Source organism: Artibeus jamaicensis, unplaced genomic scaffold, assembly GCF_021234435.1.
Source record: "Artibeus jamaicensis isolate MK-2021 breed Jamaican fruit bat unplaced genomic scaffold, CSHL_Jam_final contig_76, whole genome shotgun sequence".
In the NCBI taxonomy this organism is placed as follows: Eukaryota; Metazoa; Chordata; class Mammalia; order Chiroptera; family Phyllostomidae; genus Artibeus; species Artibeus jamaicensis.
This window is the reverse complement of record NW_026521954.1, coordinates 13,872,479-13,895,644: the sequence shown is the minus strand read 5'-3', so window position 1 is coordinate 13,895,644 and position 23,166 is coordinate 13,872,479. Positions and strand designations below refer to the sequence as shown.

The 23,166-nt window shown below is 35.4% G+C and overlaps 1 protein-coding gene across 1 annotated transcript in view; it reads right to left on the bottom strand.

Moving 5' to 3' along the window:
* The window catches only part of DHX15 (DEAH-box helicase 15), a 54,453-nt gene that overhangs the window by 5,692 nt on the left and 25,595 nt on the right, over positions 1–23,166 (bottom strand). The window contains exons 4-11 of the mRNA XM_037155507.2: positions 23,004–23,163; positions 20,952–21,170; positions 16,095–16,262; positions 9,261–9,347; positions 8,084–8,233; positions 7,585–7,693; positions 6,911–7,102; positions 3,945–4,067 (exon numbers count right to left, since the gene is read on the bottom strand). Of these exons, the coding sequence (XP_037011402.2) occupies positions 3,945–4,067; positions 6,911–7,102; positions 7,585–7,693; positions 8,084–8,233; positions 9,261–9,347; positions 16,095–16,262; positions 20,952–21,170; positions 23,004–23,163 (1,208 nt within the window). The remainder of the gene's footprint in view (positions 1–3,944; positions 4,068–6,910; positions 7,103–7,584; positions 7,694–8,083; positions 8,234–9,260; positions 9,348–16,094; positions 16,263–20,951; positions 21,171–23,003; positions 23,164–23,166) is intronic.

Genomic DNA, 23,166 nt, shown 5'->3' with positions numbered 1-23,166 from the left:
AGACCTTTGGCATGTCTTTCTTCTTGGTTTTAGAATTCTACCAATTATAATGTACTTTTTTTCAGTAGCTTTTCAGAGAACAGGTATATTAATAAATGTTGACCTATTATAAAATGAAGCCACATTTTATAAACAGAATGGGTGGGTACTTGGGGTAGTAAAATGAATCTTTAAATGGAAGAATTGGTGTTAAAGCCTCCATTAATTAACATATCTAAAATGAAAAATAAAAGGTACCCATCTGAACTTACATTTAAAACAAACCACTGAATTACCTTCAAGGGGTGAAAACAGAGAGGAAGTACACTTTAGAGGTATTTTTGCTTATGCTGATGCTCTGTAAAAAGCAGAAAGGCACCCTGGCTGGTGTCGCTCAGTGAATTGAGTGCAGGCCTGGGAACCAAACGACCACGGTTCGATTCCCAGTCAGGGCACTTGCCTGGGTTGCAGGCCAGTTCCCAGCAGGGGACACATGAGAGATTACCATACATTGGTATTTCTCTCCCTCTCTCCTTCCTTTCCCCTCTAAAGATAAATAAATAAAATCTTAAAAAAAAAAAAAAAAAGCTGAAAGGCAATGAAAATGTCGAAACTGACAATGGGAACTTTTGCAGCGAAGCTTTTCTGAGGTTTTCAAGTTTTACGATACATCAAAGAACCCAACAAGTTTAAGTTGTCAAGACAGAACTATCAGACATTATTTATGTAAATTTGTGAGAAATAATTTCATAAATGGAAGAGATAAAAATCCAAAAACCGGAACACTGTAGTAAAGTAATTCTAGATATGCCCTGACTAATGTGGTTCAGTTGACACCCTGCCCACAAAGCCAGTGGGAGCTGCTTGATTTCTGGTCAGAACGTAGGAGAGGCAACCAAATGATGTTTCTCCCTCATAACAATGTTTCACTCCCTCTCTTTCTTTCTCCTTCCCTCCCTCCCTCCCCATCTCTAAAAAATAAGTCAAATAAATAAATAAATAAATAAATATCCTAGGTATGTATTTCTCATCAACACAGTAAACTACACTTAAAATCTAAAGCCAAACAATTTCAGATTGAAAATTAAGGCACTGCGAAATAACTCACGTCTACTTGATTTTCAAGTATGAAATAAATAGGATTAAGATAAGTATTAGCTTTTAATGTAACTAACCATTATACCTAATGAAATATATCCTTCTGACTAATCAACAATGTACTTGCTGTTTTCAAATATACTTATTATTTCAATTAATAACAACATAGTATCATTTAGAAATCAGTAGCAAAAACATTCCAGATTCAACTGGGATATAAAATGTCCAATAGAGCTGAAGTTTGATCTTGGTGCCAGTGAGTGGACAGCATCACTCTAATGCACAAAACTTTCTCTTACTGCTAGTCCTATTGAAGAGTAGGATAAAGCTTTTGTAGATATGTACTGATCAGTACTCTCATAGGAAGCTCCCAAGTATAAATATGTGCAAAAAGAACAAGCAGTATTTAGTAATGGTATCAAAATCTTAAGTTCCTAACTTCAAACAGTGGACTGTTACATTTATATTTAAAATCAAAATACAGTCCCAACATCAACCCTAAATTTCATTTTGTAACAAAATTATGAAATGCAAATATACTGCTGTGCTAGTTATCAAAAGCTTCAATGACAATACAGTACAATCTCTTAATTTTAAAAAATTAAAAAGCCTTGCAAGAGTAATGTTTTAAAGAAACCACCTGCTCCTTTAGAAATCTCAATTTCCACTTAAAACAGTATTTAATGCTACCAAAGGACTTTGGGAACCAAGATGGAAGTGAGCCTGCACTTCTCAAGGCCTTGCTCTTTACAGCAGTTGTCAGCCTGTGAGTCAGTGATGTGTCTGATGGCCACAGAGTATAAAACCAGTGTGACACAGTTTGGCACACAAACTGTCCTAGGCTAGCAAGGACAGTCTTTTACATTATGCATTTCTAATACATGTGGCCTAAGAGGGATAAAATAAATGTTCTGAAGCAAACTATGTATTGACCTTCACCTCTTGGATTCCCAATCACTTTTCATTCACCTCCCTTATCTGCCCCAAATTTGTTCTACCTCAGCAGAGAAGGGTCTCACACCCTTTCTCACCTGGTACCACTGATTCTATTTCATTCAGACCAGGATTCACAGGTAGTACACAGGTGTGCAATACCTCGGCGGCTATGGTCTTTGTTCCCCATACTGGCCCTCTAGCACATTTTGGGTGGACTCTGAGATGAACCAAGTCATCACCACTCCTACACAGACATGTCAAAGGACTAGTTTAGAAGTCTAAGTAGAACTTTAATGACATAATAGAAATGAGTTACAAATAAACCAAAAGGTACAAAATGTGAACAGCAATGTTATAAATAAAAAAACGTACTAGAAGAAACCACAAACTTAGGAGTGAGAACCCCACATTTCTTGTGAAAGGTGATGACAATGCGGGGCTGTCTCTGACTCTACTATCACCCATCAGGTTAGCATACAGATACGTGAAAATCAAAGACTTGCAGAAACCGTTACATGTAGTTCTTCATTTTTTCTCTTAGGTTTTCCTCTCTCTGAATTTTATAAATGGTGCATTTCAACAACAGCATCTAGCGAGAACTTGATTATTACTGTTTCCCTAATTTCAAATAACTGAAACATGTTTTTACGTCCTTCAATACCGGGTGAAAACATGATTCAAAGCTGGACTGTCATGTAGCTGCAGTGGAAATCACTGAATCATCTTCCTACTGGTAGGTATTTAGGTAGTTTCCCTTCTTTAAAAACACATCAAAAATAGTTCTGGAATGAAAGTCCTTAATCGTATCTGTGTCCACAAAATAGTAAAAGATAATTTCTGGGTAAAAAGGTGTATTTGTAAGGTTCTTGGTAACATAAATTCCACTGCTTTTCACAAAGGCAACAATTTACATTCCCACCTCTGTTGTATGACTGTTCCAACCAAACTGCACACACAGGTGACTTTGTTCAATTACATAGGTTAAGAAAATGGTAACTCTCAATAACAATGCATTTCTTGAAAAGGCGGACTCTGCCCCTCTTGGGAATTTACAGATCCCTTGTAGCTTGACTAAAGAACAGTTATTTACATTTGTTGCCCATTTTCCTATTTTGTTAGTAATTGTGTAAAAGCTGTTTATTAGTAAAAGTATTAAAGATCCTGTGACACAAAAACTATTCATTATAAAAAAAAACACAGCCCTGGGAACCAGAGGGTTGCCAGTTCGATTCCCAGTGTAGGGCACATGCCTGGGTTGCAGGTCAGGTACCCAGTGCAGGGGCATGTGAGAGGCAACCACATGTCTTTCTCCTTCTCTTCCCCTCTCTGTAAAAATAGATTAAATCATTACACACACACACACACACACACACACACACACACACACACAATGTGTGAATATAAACAGAAGGAAATATTAAAAATCTGTATTTTAGAGTTAAATTTTATACAAGTATTTCATTAAAAATTTTTTTCATTTACTGATTTTAGAGAACAAGGAAGAGAGAATGAAACGGGGGAGCGGGGAGGAGGACAGCGAGAGCAGTGGAGAGGTCGGTTTAGCTGTTCTATTTATTTACGCATTCATTGGTTGATTCTTCTATGTGCCCTGACCGGAGATCAAACCCGCAACCTTGGTGTATCTGGATAACACTTATCAACTGAGCCACCAGGCCAGGGACAAGTATTTTATTTCTATTGCCCTGTATTTTCCAGCTTTCTATAATTGGTGCCCTTTCTCCATTACAAAAGCAAAACTTAAAAACATATATGTCATCGATTTCTATCTTAAATGCTAGTCGAGAGTTTTTTCTAAAAAGACCTCCTGGCCTTCTAGTGTAAAGTCACAAGTAAATGAAAATGAGATCAAGATACATATGGTACATGTGACGTTCAGACAAAGGAATGCCATCAATCTGTTGTACACTTACTTTGTTTAAAAGCATGGTAGACATTCAGCAGTGTCAGATGATCTCCATCTATGTGGGCAAATCTCATCTTGGCCTCATCCGCGGCTTTCTTGGCCTCCGTGGGGCGAACAAAACACTGTGGGACTAAACAAGGTTGGTATGGGCCCAACACAAACGCCCATATCGATGAGTCACGCATTCACAGATAGAGGAATAAGGCCTAGCTAGGTCAGTTCACAGAGCATAGGGCAGGGCAGGATGGCCTCCAACTGCATCTTGGACTGTTTACTACCTTGATTTGGTACATCAACACCTAACCACATCTGTAAGACAAGAGGGTTTCAAAGCTACACAGTACCTGATTATTTTCACTAGGTCTGAAAGTAGGCATCAAAACAGCTATTCTGAAGGCCATCAAGATACTAGAAAGCTCAACTTATTTCAAAAACCAGTGCTGATAGCTCTACCAATAACCAGAATTATGGTGTCAATAGCCTGTTAGCTATATGCAATTTTTCAGAAGGCCATCCACTAAATCCACTGAATGGCTATAAAAGTTATGCAGCTACACCTGCCCCCTGCGGGGCTCAAAGCAACTTTCCAACCGGTCTACTGCCACATTTCTATTGTAATTTTTCTCCTAGTGATGTGGCTATTACCAACTGGTGGGTATCACTATTAGCACCGGTGAGCAGAAGCATATGTAAACATAAAAAATATCATGAAATCTGGGGTTTTGATGATAGCAGTAGTGGTGGAAGGTTAAACCGCCTCTGAGTTAAGAAAATTCATAAAGGCTGAGGCTATTCAGCCCAGTTTTCCAGCATTTTAAGTAAATAAAGTCCCAAGTTTTAAAAAAACAACAAAAAACTGTTGTTAAAATTAAAACCTCAATATAAAAAGCAAAATCCAGTATTTAAAAAGTTGACAATTAGTCTGAAACAATTATTATTTCAAGGGTCATAAAAATATTTAACTACAGTATTTGTTTAGAGCCTCAATATTAATTCACATAAAACTTTAAGTTGTTACAAAGCGTGCACTACATTTTTTGCAATACAACTTTCCTTAATTCACTTTTAGCAATTCCACAGTCATAAAAGCAATGTGAAAATAAAAATACTTAACAGCTTGGGACTTTGTCAACACATTTTAAAGCTGTTAAAACCTTGTCAATTCAAAAAGTCATAAATTATCAGTTCAGGTAGAAAATGGGAATAATCGACAATGAAATCATATACAGAATCAAATTACTCTTTCCCATACAGTTTCCCCTTTAAAAAAATGCCAAAGAAGCCAAAGAGAGACAATGACACATGATCACAGTAAATATTAAGTCTTGCTTAATGTAACTGAGGCAAGGTAATTTCATTAAAGTACAGAAACCTCTCATAGTTGTGGAAGTTAATGTGAACTAGCTACCAGTTAGTGGGAATAAGTAGCACTCCATGTGACCTCCGATTTACACTATAAATCACAAACTATTTAAGAGGAAAACATTCCAACCACAGCAATCTTTTTGTTCCATGACTTCCTCACCTAGCAACATTTCCCCCCATAAATGGCATGCTTAGTAACTGCTGTACATAAATATTTACTCTGTTAACATGCTGAAGACGATGACCAGTAAACCCTGTTTTCAGAACTCCTATTACAAATAAGACGTGTAGTTTTGGAAGATTTCAACTGCATCACAATGACCAATTTCTTAAGGGACTAATATTCTCAAACAATGGTAATTGTATGCCTGACAAGAGAACTAGAAACAATAAAAACTGGATAGATAACAAATAAACACACATATAATCTGTTAACTCTTGCCCTATATATATTCTTTAAAAACTAAATTCTTGACATAAGCACACTGGGAGAATCTAACAAACAACATATAAGAAGAAAGGCAGACAACAACCTACCACCACCTCCGCAAGTAAGACTACAATTAAAATGATTCGATACACTGCCCTGCCCATCTGCTCTGAGTCTGATCAGTCATAACTCTGCAAAAAAACATTTTAGCTAGTTCGTAGATTAAAAAAAAAAAAATCACACCATTAAAATATATACCATACATCTAAACTAGGCCGAAATTTTTTTTATTTAGAAAACTTTCAATTTATTCTGATTCCATAAGATTGACTTATTCGAGGCATTAAGTTATAATTAAGACTGATAAACCATTCTTCGACTGAAAGTCAAATTCTCCCCAGTACTAAAACTAGTATTATAGAGTACTTCAATGGTCAATAAAAACTTTTGTTTCACTAAAATCAGTGTACATTTTTGTATGTTAACAATATTTCTTCTTTTTGGAAAATGTTAATTTCCCAGTTACTACTTCATTTGTGCATTAAGTTTTACTGCTACTAAACAGCACTACTTATTCAGCTTAATTTCTAATTTTTAATATTAGCAATTTTATCTTATGTGTGTTTCTGTTATCAACTGTCTGTCTTCCATGGTAAAAGAATTATCAGGTTAGATTTTAAGCCTAACATTATATATTACTACTTCTATTTCTATGATACTAAGCTTGAAATTCATCTCTGGCTGCCACTGGAACATATTTACATGCGTAGAAAAAGCCTACTTTAAATGACAGTTTGGGTTTAGCTCACGCTGACCTAATAGTGCAAAGTGCCAGAACAAAGTTCTTCTCATACTGTCAGTAATACACCGCAAAATTGATGGGCCTGCCCAAAACGCAGTTATAGCTGTGTTCAGACTTATTTTTTCTTATTTCCATTTTTATTTGTACTGAAGAAAGCCAATGTTCTTACTATATTTTGTGCACAATGACAAATTTGACTTTTCTAAATACTATGTCATTATGAAGCTATTTACAAGATATTTAGAAAACAAAATGAGTTCCTTAAAACCAGCTATAAAATCTACTATCATACTAAATATTAAAAACCAAAACCAAAAGCGAAGTCCACCCAAACTTTGAAGAGCTGGGTTTTTTTTAGTTCTTTTCCCTCTATTACCTGACAACATAGCAGTAATAGATAGGACCTCATTAGAACAGTTGTAGTCACAACTTGCAATAACCATTTTAGCGAGCTGTGGATCTAGAGGAAACTCTGCCATCATGGATCCCAATTCAGTCAGATCTCCATCATCATTTAGAGCAGCCAGATAATTCAAAAGTTCTAGAGCTCTCATCAGAGTTTCAGGAGCTAGGAGGAAAAGGCAATCTATTATAGACAAACTGCCTCCAGTGAGCAACAATGTGACACAATACAAACTATTACAAGAGACCTCACTCTTCAGTCTACAGTGGACCAACCAAAACTCAGACTGTTGCCAAATTCAATTAGAGATCTAGCAAACAATGAACCACACAAAATTACACAAATTTCCTGTGTAGTAAAAATGGCCATCTTCGTAACCATTAATTCAACAACTTGTTGAGCTAACATTTCCCCCCTCTAATTCCTCACATTTTCATTAATTCCCAGAAAAATTTAGTTATTCTGAAGGGAAAAATCTGATTCACATAATCAATACTCTTCTAGTTTTAATGTTAACACAAAGGACTTACTTTGATGTTTACTGGAAGAAAAAAAGTAAAATGTTTTAAATATGTACTAAATAGGATACAGAGAAAGACAGCCAATTTTTGTTAAAGCGTTTGACAAAATATACTGAGAATTCATACCTGGTGGATCCATAAAATCAAAATGCACCAAATCATCAATACCAAGTTTCTTCAACTGTAACACAACTGATCCTAAATTAGAACGCAAAATCTCAGGATAGGTGTTATCCTAGCAAAAAAACAAAAATGTCTGTTGTGTTAAATATTCCTTAATCCTCTTGCTCCACAAGACAAAATATATCTGTTCTCTGCCTCTTTAGCTAGTTACTTTGGTGTTACTTCTTTTACACCACTGACTCAGATGAGAAAAATACGTGTAGAACAAACTTGAAAGGAATCAAAAACACTTTCTGTGAACTGTCTCCATAGAGTTCTAAGTGGTACTGCTGCTGTCCACCTCAACTTCAAACTGCACTGGTAGATTATACCATAATCTGACTCAGGAAAAAACTAAGGAGCTTATGGTGCCAAAATGCAGTATGAAATAAAGCAATTTTCTCCTGGTAACAAATTTAGTTTAACCTCCTAAACACACAGGAAAGATACAGTAACCCCTTACCTGCATTTCTGTTTTATAAGCTTTCTCTGTGTAAAGTCTGAAGCATTTCCCAGGTCTGGTACGCCCAGCTCGACCAGCCCTTTGTTGGGCTGAAGCTTTACTAATAGCTGTCACCAAAAGGGACTCAACTCTGATTCGAGGATTGTACACCTATAAAAATAAAAATAACAGAATGATTTTTTCAATTAAACACAAAACTGTGATTTACCAGGAAGTACACAAAGCCCACAGTTAATCCCCAAATAAACACAGTACTGATGACCACACATCATGCTCCAACAGACACAGAATCTGTCATTCTATGCCTTAACTTTTTTTCAGATGTTCTGAGTCCATCATTCTGACAGACTCAAGCTAACATGGAAAAGCTCTTATTTAACACACAGATAATCTTTACTCTTTCTAATATAATAAAATAATTTCAGTTCTACCAATTTTACCTTAAAATTTTATATAGTGAATAGCGCTGAAGGATTTTTGCCTGAAAAGAACCTGTTAATTCCAACACCTCGTGTTCAGAGTGGGACTCAAGAAAAATATTTCAAAATTGGTCCAGAAGAAGTCAGTGACATGCTTTCAGTTTAAAGGGAAAGTTTCTCAACAAAAACAGGAATATTATGTACAACAAATTCTCTCAATCATAACTATAAAACATAATCAAAGATCTCTGAATAATAATAAAACATACAGTATTTACCGAGCAGTCGCCTCATTTGGCAAAGTGCTTGCTATTCAGTACTGTTAAACTACAGGTTAACATAATGCCTTTTTCCAAATACTGGACTGAGTGCCAACTAACAAAAACACTAATGTAGTTGGATAAATAACTGATCTGCAGGGGTGGTAATAACCCGGTACTGTTATTACTATTCCCATAGTCCTTAAAGAAACATACAAACTAAACAATCACCATTATTATATACAAAAAAAGAAAATATAACCTTAAAAAGAGACAGGGGAAAAAAAAGCCAAAGAGAGCCAAAAAGCCACATCAAACATGGGTTTAATTTGTGAGAGCCAGCCAGAACACAAAGGGTTCATATCCCCGAGCTCTAAAAATGGTAACAGAAAAGTAATTCTAAAAAGTAAAGTTCAGCCAATAAATGAGTAGGTGGTTAACTACTGTTAAACTAATACTAATTTATAAATTATGTGACTATCATATTAAAATATGTACCTTTTGTTTCGCAAATCCAGGATCAATCACAAATACCACACCATCTATTGTCAAAGATGTCTCTGCAATGTTAGTCGACACAACTACCTGTTTAGAAATAAACAGTATAAAAACTGTATTACAAGTAAAATTCAAATGACAGAAAGATTAACTATTAACTGTCACTAACACTGAGTTTCAATCCAGTAAATTAACCTAAAATAAGGCTTGATCTTTGATGGCCAATGCTATAAAAAAACTATTATTTAAGAAATCCAAATTTCATTTACCTCATCATAGCAACTTCCTTTTCCAATAAAACCTAGTCCATTTTGATTACTCGAAGAGAAGGATAGCATAAAAAAAATGTATCAATAAAGCAATACAAGCTTACCTTACAGAATACCTCCGACAAAACACTCCTTGTTTCATACCCAACTCCACACATGTACATCTTTCGGTGTTTTCAAATGAAAATTTTCTATCACTGAACTCAATATATTAAATAAAACAACACATGACTGGGGTGCAGGTGAATCTCAAATTATAATCCAAGAACAGACTGACATGAGAATCGAACACAGGTGTTTTGCAAAGTGTAAAAATCTCAAGAAGGATGACATGTAACATGTCACTGCACACAAAGCAATTATAAAGAATTTGTCGAATTTTTTTATTGACAGTGAATAATGTTTACATACTAATGTAGCTTGCCTTTATGTGTTTTATTACTATTTTAGATGTTTTGGGAAATAGGTTAGAAACTTGTGAATAACATGTTACGCAATTTTTCCTTTTTTAAACCACAGGAAAAATATGATCCTCATTAGCATCTTTTACCTAGAACATCTGATTTTCAGGAACAGATTACTGTCATTAAGTGGAAGATGCCTGTATATGCAGGCATTTGACACAGAGGATAAATCTGATACGGAGTCTGCTCTTATAGCTTTTACAGTGTGTAAAGGAAGATTAGACATGGATAGAAAGTTTAAATGATACCAAAGATGCCACATGAGATTTAAAAAGGTTTTACTTCCACAGCAAAAACAAGAAAAGCTTACTGAGAAAATGGCATTTAGGAGAGATAGTGAAGGTAAGTTGGGATCAACCCACAAGAGAGAAGGGAAGAGCACTTGCAAAATCAGGTTCGGCTTAAACAAGGACACTACAGGCAAGAGAGCCACATATAAGAAACAAAAGGACTCATCCTGTCAGGAAATCGTGGAAGATTTAAAAACTTACTGAAGAATCACTTACAGGGTGTTATTTTAGAATCATTTACATGTCTAAAACCAAAATGCTTCCTTTTTGCACTATTCAGTTGAAAACACTGGTAATTATAAAATGGATAAGAAACCAGAGGTGGTTAATGTCACTAAAATTCATTTTTCAACACATTTAGATGACACTCATGTTTAATACCTAGAACTGAAACGGTAACAAGGTATATAAAGTTGACAGATAAATGTGAATAAATATAACCTGAATTTAAATATTCTTCTAAAAAGTCAGTGTGTTGCAGCAGAAAAAGCAATAAATTTAGCAATAGGTAGAAGAGCCAGAAATCAAGTTTAAGCAGTTAATAGTGGAAAGGTTTTAACACCACCAAGCTTCAATTTTATAACTTTCACTTATTATTCTAGCTAAAACAGGGCTGTAAAAAAAATGTAGACAATGAATGTGGAATTATAAACTATACAGAACTTACTACATGCTTGTGATTATACAAGAGGTCTTCTGGAATTCTGGAGTAAAAACTATTATAGTTCTGAATAGATCTTTAAGACAGCAAAGAAAATTACTTTTAAAAAATACATTAACTTTTTCTAGAATAGAATATAATGTGATAAGAATTTTTGATGTGATCAACTCTGTAGTTATTTAAAAATAAGTCAATTTCTCTCCACGAAATAATTATTTGATATGCATGTGTTTTCTTTGCGTTTATAAAATACTTGTGAGGTGGTATGAATATGTAATTCCAAAAGTGTTTAAAATCGGGTGATTATGTCAACTTGGCAAGCCCTGTCAACTGACAAATCTGTCACCTAAAAGTCAAACTCTAAAATATGAAATTTTAAAAATGTCCTTAGAGAAGTGTGATATTTGGGTTTTTCTCAAAGACTAAAATTAAACTGATTAAAAGCTTTAAGGTAATAAATTTTTAAGGTAATAAAAAATTTTTTGAGTAGGATACATTTACCATACTGATTTGATAATTACTACAATACCTACCACCATTTAAAAAGGGGCAGGGTTCTAAAACTATAAAAGGTAGGTTTTGGGACAAAGAAAAAGGGAAACTCACATAACAAATTGTACAATGCTCAGGGAACTACGTCTAATGACTCTACCACTAGAATGGAGGAATAATATTAAGGTGAAGTGAAACACAAGCATGTATATAAATGCCTGAGAACACACAGGGAAATTAGATGACAAATATTATCCAGCTGCCCTGAACCTGAGCAGGGGGGAGAGGCAAGTCCTAGAAGTATGTTCTCGATGTGGTACATGACGTAACCAGAAACTGGTCAGAACACAAAGTAACCCTAAATCAGTCAAGGGACTTAAACATAATGGCCGATGGGTGTATGTATGTATGTATGTATGTGTACACACACACGCACACACAAATAAATTGTGCCAGCTTTCTAACTTGGCACTAAGTGTTCATAAGACCTTCAAATGTTCAAAAGGCCTTCAAGTATTCATACCTCATTGCCAAGTAGCTAACCCTAAATATAAACCCTACAACAAAAGTTTGACATTCTTGCCAATTTTATCTTTTCATATATTAAGCGTGCTAAGAATAAACTTTCATCCAGATATGCCCCATTCTAATGCTACGCCAGGGGTGTCAAACTCATTGTCACCACAGGCCACAGCAGCCTCACTATTGCCTTCAAAGGGCAGAAGGTAATTTTAGGACTGTGTAACTGAAACTACTCCTTACCTAGGGTGCTGCTGCTAGGCCAGATAAAACAAGGTGGAGGGCTGGATTCGGCCTCAGGGCCTTATGTTTGTCACCTGTGTGCTATGGCCTTCTAATGGGGTCCCTTTTGATTTCAACTCCACTTCAAAGTGGTAGAACTCAGCATATTTGAGTTTGCTCCACTTGAATTGTATTTGGACACACTAACACATTTAAGTTAAACTAGTTTGGATTTTTAGAACCCTGAGAACTCTGGGGAGTGGGGTTGTCTCCAACTCAGTATGATTATTTTTGGTAGGCATCCCAGTAGCACTACACCAAGTTATATTCAGACGGTGGATCATCCAGGGTGTTTACAATTACAGAACCATCTCCACAAGGCCATTTCTCTTCTTTATTGAACAATGTATGCTCTGAGAAAGTTCATTAGCAAACTGCAACATAAGTTCCATTCCTGGTCAGGGCACATGCCTGGGTTTTGTAGGCTGGGACCCTGGTTAGGAGCATGAGAGAGGCAACTGATCAATGTTTCTCTCCCTCTACTTCTCCCTCCCTTACTCTCTCTTCCTAAAAAAATAAAGAAAAACAAAAATTTAATGCTAAAAAGCGTCTTTTGTTAGTTTTGCCACAAATTATAAACTTTATTTTGATTAAATACAATGAGGAATAAGAAATAAGGCAGTGCTTTACAAACGGTACTACCAAATATAAAGTAATACAGAATTACAATTACTTTGGTAGAATTTTTAAAGCTGTATTAAATATACTTTGTTCCAAACCTTTCAATATTTATTATAGTCTACTCTATGCTATTACCCTTGTATCAGAACAAAGTATATACGCAATTTAACAAGAAGGTTCAAATTGCATTTTGTTTTACACAAGTAAAAGCAGAAAGTAAATCCCTACATGTTCTAACCTAAATTAATTGTGAATCCCTATCAGTAACAGTTTACACTCTTGAATGAAAGCATCATTCTAATAACAGGCACAGTGATGCTTAATTAATAAATTCATGACAGAAAATCAAGCATTGGCCTCTCTCGACCTTTGTTTTATAAGGTAGACAGGATGTTATCTAAGTTGTGACATTTGTTAAGAATAGGTTTTTCCTACTCTGGTATCCACCCACTTTCCCTCATAGAATCTGTGTGAGCCTTGATTCTTATCCTTCCCCACAGTCCCCCCAAATCCTTTTCTCTTTCTAACTGGGCCAACCAGGCCCTGGGTCTCACAGTCCCCTGCTCATCTTGCATGCCAGTTGGTGCCTGACCAGTGTGCTTCAGTTACCTCAAGTTCTCAGCTGGCACTCCTACCTCCTTCCAGACGCTACTCAGCATCAAAAAATATGGCTCGATGATGAGCACATCTTCCTTTATGAACCAGCCTTCTATAATAATTTTTCATTTGTCCTTAAAATATGGGGTTCAAAGTGTTCTTCCTCAAAATAAGAATGATGTATCAATTGCCAAGGAAGTCCTCCCTCCCTCTCTACCATCCAGGGAGGCTCTGACAGTGCTCTTCTTCACCTCTACGACGAAGCTGACTTGTGCCAAGAGATAACATGATCTCCCAGAAGAGGTCCTGGTGCTCTAAATGAATGAAGCATGATCAGTGAACGATGAAGTGACACCATGGCCCTTCGCTTTGATTCTGAACACAAAGCAAAGGTAAGCCCAAGCCCTGGGTACTCCAGTGGTTCCCCACCATTTATATTACAACCAGCTGCTGAAGAATCTCTGTCTTCAGTGAAAAATATTCTTCAGTATTCTTAGAATTTACTAGAAAACAAAAAGCGTTAAAAAAAAAAAAAAAAAAAAAAAAAAAACCAATTCCATTCCATGGGTTTAAGTTGTAGATTCTATAAAATGTATCACATGCCAAACTGGGACCTCAATTTACAGTGCAAAGAATGGCTCACATGTAAAATTAAGATTAGTAAATGTGGATCCATACTTTTCAAAGTAGCTAAAAAAAATGTAAATACATAAAAAGACAAACAGTAAATCTTGCTGTATGCCAATTTTACACAATAAATAAAAACACTACTGGAAAACTCAAACGAATGCAGACATATCAAATGCACACATTTCCTGAAAAAGTAAATCCTATGCATGGAGGGCACATTAACATTTCTTTCCTACAAAAATGTTTACTTACATCTGTTGATACAGAATCAAGCTAAAAACCTCACTCAGAATTAGTACTTTTCAGTCAACAAATCAACTTGAAAACTGTATACTAATATCCCTTAAAACTTCAGATTTTCCCCCAAGTTCGGGATGCACATAAAGTTAAAAAAGAAAAATATTTTTAACATGTTCTAGAGAACACTATGACAATAATTGGAAAGTTCAAAATAATGAAACTAGGATCAGACTATTTTTTTAATGTCACTAACCACTCTTGCTGATCAATGAAAAACTCAAAGCACTGGGTGTGTTCCCTCCCCCATCAATTTCTTGTTAATTTATATTCCACTAGGCTTGTGTTGTACCATTGAGTGAAGTAAATTTGAAAAGTGTTTCTGGTTCATTTAATTTTTACACAGTCATGTTAAAGAATTACCCATGAAATAGTTATATATCTTTATTAATTTGTAATTTTTCAACAATCACTAAAAATATTAGCACAAAGATTTAAAAAATGTAGCAAGTTGTAATAGATTTAGGATCTGGTAGTCCTGAATAGAGAAGTAAAGCAATAGATTCCAAATCTGACTGACAAGTACATTACAAATGAATAATATTTCAAATAAGATGTTTTCTACACTAATAAGCTCAAGAAATTTATAGTGGATACTAGGAGGACCTAGTGTGTTCTTGATAAGTAGGTACCTGTATACACCAAGCTCAATCCTTGACAATCATCTGCCAAGGTGATAAAGGTAATGATACCAACTTTAAAAACTGAAAACTGTACTTAAGGGTCTTACTAAAATTCACATATTGCTTATTATATAACTTAACGACTGGGCTTAAAAAAAAAAAATCAACCCATTCTTCTAGTAATTTTCAACCCTTTTCAAATACTACAACCTTATTTTTCCAAGAATCTATTAGAACCACCACCCATTTAAAAATGAATGGCTATGCTGTTTCGAACTAGAACTCAATCCCTTTCCCATCCCCAATAAAGCACCCAGAAACAGCTTTGGAAAACCCATGCTCCCCTCCTGTGCCAGGCACACAACCACACCAAAAAAATCCACAGTTCCTGCCCTCAAGAAACTCACATATTTATGCAATGTAATCTGTGCTATTATTAGCAATCTGTGCAGTCAACATTTCATTCCCATGGACGTGATATTTGGTTAGATCTTGAAGAAAATTCTAGTAAGTCAAGGCACTGCTTTTTTGCCACGTGACAATGGGGAGAAAGAGCACTTGGCCATATTCCTCTTAACTCACCTTAACCAAACTTCCCTTTGCTATGGGGGGACACTTCTTGCTAATGGGTGGAAAGTAGTATCTGCTTTCTCTATGGTCAAAAGATATACAAAACTGCACCCAACTACATTTTTTTCTATTTACTTAAAAAAAAAAAAAAAAAAAATCCTCACCAGAGCACATGCTTATAGATTTCAGGGCAGGGTTGTAGGGGAAACACTGATGTGGGAGAGAAACACCACAGCAGCTGCCTCTCTTAAGCATCCCGACCTGGGAGCAAACTTAGGCTAGCGTCCTAACTGGGAATGGGACCTGAGACCTTTCAGTTCATAGGACTACACTTCAACCAACTGAGCGGCAATGGCCAGGGCTTTCTCTATTTATTTTTGAAATACGGATTATTTTGTACTGTACAATCCAATCATAATCACTATTACTTAGTCCTCTGTAATTCAATATACTTTGACATCTCAAAGATGATTCTTAACAGTACACATAAAATGTTTATAGAGAACATTTCTATGCTACCTTTCTTCCAATTGCTCCATTCTGTTTTTTTGGAGGTGGAGGTTCAAAAATGCGTTGCTGCTGCTGAGGTGGGAGTGTAGAGTACAATGGAATGATTTTAATGTCACCAACTTCAGGGCCCAAATCATCAACCTCACGTTTTATTCTTTTACAGGCTTCATCAATTTCCTACAAAATAAAAGTTAGAGTCTGAAAACAAAATGAATATACACTGAAACATTTTAAGTATTTATCATAATTCTAGTTCTATGTGACATTTTCAAATTAGTAATCAAAACTAATGTAGCAAATTTCATTGGGATTTCCAAAATAATTTTGAAACTTTGACTTCTGTAGTCAAACACACTACCTTACTGGCATTCTACACCCCTCTTCTTGAGTTGGATATCCTAATTAATTCTCAACTAACTGCATTAACATTGAATTTTTTAACCAGGAATATTTAACTGCAGTCATAACCTTTTCAATTTTCACAATCTAAAAGAAACTGACATGCTAGATTTTTTAAGAAGGCAATTAGGCTTTAATGTCCTGTTATCATCAATGCAATTATAAGATTTCCTTCATTGTTCCTAATGAGAACAAACACCTTTACAGTACCAACATATTTAAGAACTAGGCTAACCCAAATATCTTAGAGCACCATCAAATATATCCCTACCACAGAAAACTACTTCAATACATTTGCATTCAAATCCAGGTTTAAAGAGAGGACACACAATGAAACTCAGTGTTAAGAGACAGAGAGGTAGTAGATGGAGGCTCTAGCAACTGGCAAAAGGACCAAAAAATCAGGAGGGAAACGTATTTTAAATTTCACTAAAGCATTAATTCAGTTAAACTTAAAAATATATTAAAATAAATAACTTGCAATCTGTCCAGTGAAGGACCCAACCATCAGCTATCCTTATCAAAAAATTATTTTATTCAGAAGGCAATTTTTTAATAAAAAGAAAAGCCTTATCGGGTAAACTTATTCCATATTTTTATTTCAAACTAAAATTTTCCTTGAAATTATTTTAAATCAAAGCGCAACATTTTTTTTGTGTGTGTGTGCTGAAGAATACAAAGTTTCTAGAAAATTAAAGTGTTTTTGGTCATTTTATGTATCAAACATACTAGTTTTCTTAAACGACAAGTATGGTCTTGAAAATTATGACACAGAAAATTACTATTAAAGATTCGATGGTAATAGTTCCCTTTGAGACCCTACACCTCCTAAAATATACATATAAATGTTACTCACTGAAAAAAATATGTATAAAACAAATCATAGACTGCGGGGGGGGGGGGGGAGCTTTCAAATGTTGTATCTAGATTAGAATGCCCCCTACTGGTATGCAATAAAAAATAAATATCTTCAAAATAAAAAAATGCAAAACTAGGTTTTCTAGACTAAAAGGAAAATGGCCGCCAATATTCAGAATATTCATAATTTTATTAATTTAAGCATGTGATTATAGTGAGAAAATGGTTAGAAGTCACCAGGCATCCATATTTAAGTGTTAAAAAACTAAGTGCCCCAAATGTCCATTTGCAGATTCCAGAATTTTAACAAGATAATTCAACTTTACTTGGGACTAGACTATCCAATCTGCTAAGCCTATCAAGCTAAAATGAAGTCATTTCATAGAATATAAAGACATCTCCAAACACCACTTACGTTTATATATAAACAAGATTCTAATGACTAAGGTTTAAAAATATGCAACAAAATGTCCCCCTAAAGTTTACGCAACTTCCATAATGCTGTCACAGTTCAGAAAACCACAGAACTCACAGACCATCATCAGCATAAAGTAACCATCTTCCTCAGTCTTCGGCAATACTGAGAATTCAGAAAGTTCGGGAGTTTCTGGTTGGAACTTGCAGTTCCAAAAGTATCATATGTGTGAGTAAATTAATTTGGACCTCACTGATTTAAATCATCTGAAGTCTCTATATGTGGAAAAGACATTGTACTAGGCAAAATTAAAGATAAAACAATGCTGCTTGGAGAATGAAGCGTTTCAACACCTTCAAATGTTCATTTACAATTGCTTGTTTCGATTACATTCCTATCCAATTCAGTATTGTAGCTCCCCTAAGGACTTTGTAAGTCCAGATTTTAAGCATTAGCATAAAACATAAAAAACATTATAGAATTCCAATTTTTGCCAACCTTTCCCCATTTGAAACTGGTCTCTCTCAAATTAAGTCAGATGACTTTTTAAAGAGACACTATTAAGTGGTCAAAATGGTGATAATTATGTGGTCTTAAAATTTCATGAGGTAACTAAACTTCATGGATGCTATTCAATTTATGAGCAATGAATTCCCAGAATCTGCCATCTAAGAAAAAAAATAACAAAAGGTCCAAGACATGAGAAACAGTAATTATTTTACCTATCTTTAAATCTAGGTTACTGCACACAATCAATGAAACAAAGTACATTAGGTTCTCCACTACCTCCTACCCTAAGGTCTTAAAATTCAAGACTAGTCACCTAAAAATAACTCAAAAAAACCTATTCGGACACTTATAAATCTAACTCACAATTACCATGACACTTTATTGAAAGACATATCCTCCCCCTAAGCACAGGTATGAAAAACCATGGGGCTTATTACTCCCTTCCCTTCCCCAGCTAAATGAAAGTTGCCAAAATACCAACTCATACAAAAGCCTTTCAGGTCCTCACTATGAGGACATCCAATATTTCTGATAGAACTCTAATATGCTTGGTTATCTGAAAACAGTAACTATTTTAAATAGTCACTTAAAAATATACTGTGCTCTTTGGAGGAAGTGAGAAAAGACCAGACACAAAAGGACAAAATGAACACCTGAACACTGCATTACAGGATAAATATGGTTTGCATGCCACCAGAGAAGCGCTGAGCACTCTTGCTTATATAGTATACAAAAATTCTGTCATTCAAAATGCATAGACTAATATCAACAGAGGTTTATCTGTAAAATGGAATTTGCAATACATCTTATTTCCCAAAAGAACAAGTATTATATGATTTATTCTTTACTGAGAATGATTTGAACCCCCCAGGGGACATCTGACAAAGTCCATAGACATTTCTGGTGGTAACAACCAGGGGAGATAGAGTGTTACTATAGCTAATGAGTAAAAGCCAGAGATGTAAACACTCTAAAACACTCAGAGCACCCCACAACAAAGAATTTACTGGCCTACAGCATAGAGTATTGAGGGTAAAAACCTTGCTGTAAAGAAAACAAACTTTAGCCAATGGAGTACAAATTATAAATTACAGACAACACTGAAGAAATGGACCAAAAAATTACTCAAATATTATACACCAAGCATCCCTGTAGAATCTGACCACAAAGTAAGAGTTCACATTCTTGTGTAGGCAGGTAATAACACAACAGACCTTGAGAAAAATAACTACAGCAATTTCCCATAACACTGTTTAAGTTGGTGGCAGTAATGCACCACAGGCTTCTAAAACTTTCCTCTAGAGCAGAGAACTTTAAACTTAAGAAAATATAAAAATGGCCTGAGGAACTTGTCAAGATGCAGATTCCTACACTCTCCCTGAAATATCACGTTTCAGCAAGTCCAGAACAGGGTCAAGAACCTGCTTTGTTTTTGCAAGCTCTTCTCCCCTAGGCAGGCAATCCACCAACCACACTTGAGAAAACATGTTCTTGAGCAGGGGTCAGATCTTTCACTGTAAAGGGCCAAAATATTTCAGACTTTACATTCATATACCATCCTTACTGCACATTCTTTAATTTATAAGCCTTTAAAAATGTAAAAGCAAGTCTTAACTAGTGAACACACAGGAGGGTGGGCAGCACGTGTAGCGATTTTAAATTAACTAAAATTCTCTAAAATTAAAACTTAGTCCCTCCTCTCACCAGGCACATTTCAAATACTCAAAAGCCATATGTCACTGGTGGACTACTGAACGTCACAGATAAGAACATTTCCAGCAATGCATGCAGACATTCTAAGGAACAGCACTGCTCGCTCTTGAGCCTTGTTAGTTATCCCTTGAGAAGTGTCATGTTTCTTGGAAGCTTGTTAATACATAATCTCAGATCACCCCTGACCTTTGAATCAGAATGTACAAGATTTCTAAGTGATCTTCATGCACAGTAGTTTAAGAAGCACCTTCTAGAAAACTCACAAAGCCTATTAGAGCAAATAACAAGCTCTAAGAAAAACCTTTCTTAAAAGGCTTTATAAAAGCTTTTATCCAGATAGCTTTTCCTCACATCTTGTGTAGCCACTTAAGGATTTCACAGCACATCTATAAACATCTTGCTGGAAATAAGTTTGGAAAAATTAGTTTGCTGCACTTGAGAATAAAATTCGTAACTTAACATCATTTCTGAGGAATTTCAGTGATTCCATCCAATCCTCACTGAGCATGGGAAAGAGGACAAAAACAAAACACAAACATTCACTGATGACGGGTGGATACCAGAGTTGCCCGAGCTCACTCACGAGCTTAAATAACTATGATAACCTTACTTCACAGCTGCTGTGATTCAGCCTCATACCTCAGCAAAACTGCCAATTACACACACCACTGACCACCTGAGCCTCTCCCAAACAGAGACTAAACTGCTAAATCTTGAACTTCCAAAAAGCATTAAACATTTTTAGGATAATTAACTAGAACACAAACACTACTGGTATAAATAGGTATTCTTAGAGTACAGGGATAATTAGGTTTATATTACATGATATATAAATACAATCAGGTTAAAGAAAAACTTTAAATGTTGGGGGCAAAAAAATGGTTACTATATGTTAAGTTCTTAAGTTTAAAGTTGTTGCATATAGAAATAATACACCAACAGCTAAATAATGAAGCAAATAATGACAATACCTCTTGACCAGTTAAGAAAAGTAGAAGATCTCCCTCCTCTTCTTCACACATATGAATTTGGATCACTGTTCTAATTGCTGCTTCAAGGTAATCTCTTTCTGGTTCAGGAGTATAAAAGATCTCAACAGGATGTGTACGTCCAGGAATAGTTAAGAGAGGACAATTATCAAAATAAATCTGGAATTTTCCTGCATCTAGAGTGGCACTCATAACTATAACCTGGGGGGATAAAAAAAGTGAATTATATGAAGTTGCCTTTAGGATTAAGTAGTCTTTTTAAAAAAATATATTTTATTAATTATGCCATTATAGTTCTATTTCCCCCCTTCATTCCCCTCCACACCCCTCCCCCACCATTCCCCCCTTTAGTTTATGACATGTCTCAAGTTCTTTAGATGCTATATTTCCCATACTATTTGGTGCCCTCCCCTTACCTATTTTCTACCTACCGTCTACATTACTTATTTTCTGTACCTTCTCCCCCCTTCTCCTCCTCCCACTCCCGTTGCTAACACTCCATGTGATCTTCATTTCTATGGTTCTGCTCCTGATCTAGCTGTCCTCTTAGATTAAGTAGTCTTTATAAAGAAAAAAAATATTTACTGTTAATATATATCTGTTATTTAAAAAAGCCTACAAGTCTTCTTACTAATAAATTGTGATTAAAAAAGCAAATACAGAAAGACTGAGCGACAGTAAGTTATTTACATTTAACAAAATTAGAAATAAACCGGACATCAAATAGAGTACAATTTTAACTTCATAAAATACCTTGAAAACCAAAGTTCATAAAATCACATTTAATGTAAAAGGGATTAATAAAAGATACCATTAATATGCATTATGATTATTGCTCCCATTACTAAAACGCACACACGAACACTGCACATGGGGAAAAACAAAAAGAATCAGTGACACTGGTAAGAACTTTCTCCTTTCTTCCAAATGACCTTTAATAAACATGAGTTCGTTAGAAAGATTCAAGGGAGGGGGGTTTGGTTTCCTTTTTTAAAAAGACACAAGTACAAAAGGCTGTTTTGCTCAGGTGCAGGGCTGCATGATTGTGCAATTGCCCTCCCTCTATGTAAATCGTACATTATCTAACCCATTATAAATTTACTTAAATAGCCCTGGCTGGTGTAGCTCAGTGGATTGAGCTCAAGCCTGTAAACCAAAGGGTTGGCAGTTCAATTCCCAGTCAGGGCATGTGTCTGGGTTGCTGTGGGCCAGATCCCCAGTGGGGGACACACAAGAAGCAACCACACATTGATGTTTCTCTCCCTCTCTCCTTCCCTTCCCCTTTCTCTAAAAATAAATACAATCTTTAAAAAAATAAACGGAGAGGAAAAGACTAAAAAAATTGACATAACAAGGCTCCCCCCACAAAGCACTGTTAGAGTCATTAATTTCTACCTTGACTTTCCCCCTAAAACTTCAATAGCTCAAAAAGCTTCATTAATAATGGTAGTACTCATATAGTTCTTCAAAGGCATTAATTCAGTTTTTATAATACATACTTAGACACAAAAAGTATGTATTATAGTAAGCATAATACATACTTACACATAAAAAAAGTCAGATTAGTTGGTTTTAAGTCCTTATCAACAGTTATACTAGTCAACAAGTATGAGAGAAGGAAAAAAAACTTAGGATAAGCAAATATATTTCTAAGAAGTAGACTGTTCTCAGTATAGCTATTCCCACTACCAGCATTATGAATTATAATAGGTGTATTTATGTTGGGACAAGGATAAAGATTTGATCCTTAGAGGCCCCTGTACTTAATACAGGGCAAGGTGAAAAGAAAGGCTACAAAACTACTGGATGTGTAAAAAATGGAAAAGATCTGGCTTAAAAATACAGTGCTCAAAAGCATAAGTAAAGTCTAAAAGACACAGCAGAACAGATTAGGAAGGAAAACACCAATGTAGATAACTTACTGGTTGCTTCTCTTAGAGTTGATTTTTTTTAAGTTATTAGCAACCAGTATGTGTTCTCTTTTTTATATGTACAAATGTTTATGAACAAAGTAAGTGAAAGAAATTACCTCACCTTTAAATCTGATCTCTGTCTTACAACTTCCTTCAGAACACCCATGAGAATATCTGTAGCCAATGTCCTTTCATGAGCCTCATCAAGAATTATCACACCATAACGCTCCAGGAGGGGATCATTCATGGCTTCACGAAGTAACATCCCATCAGTCATGTACCTA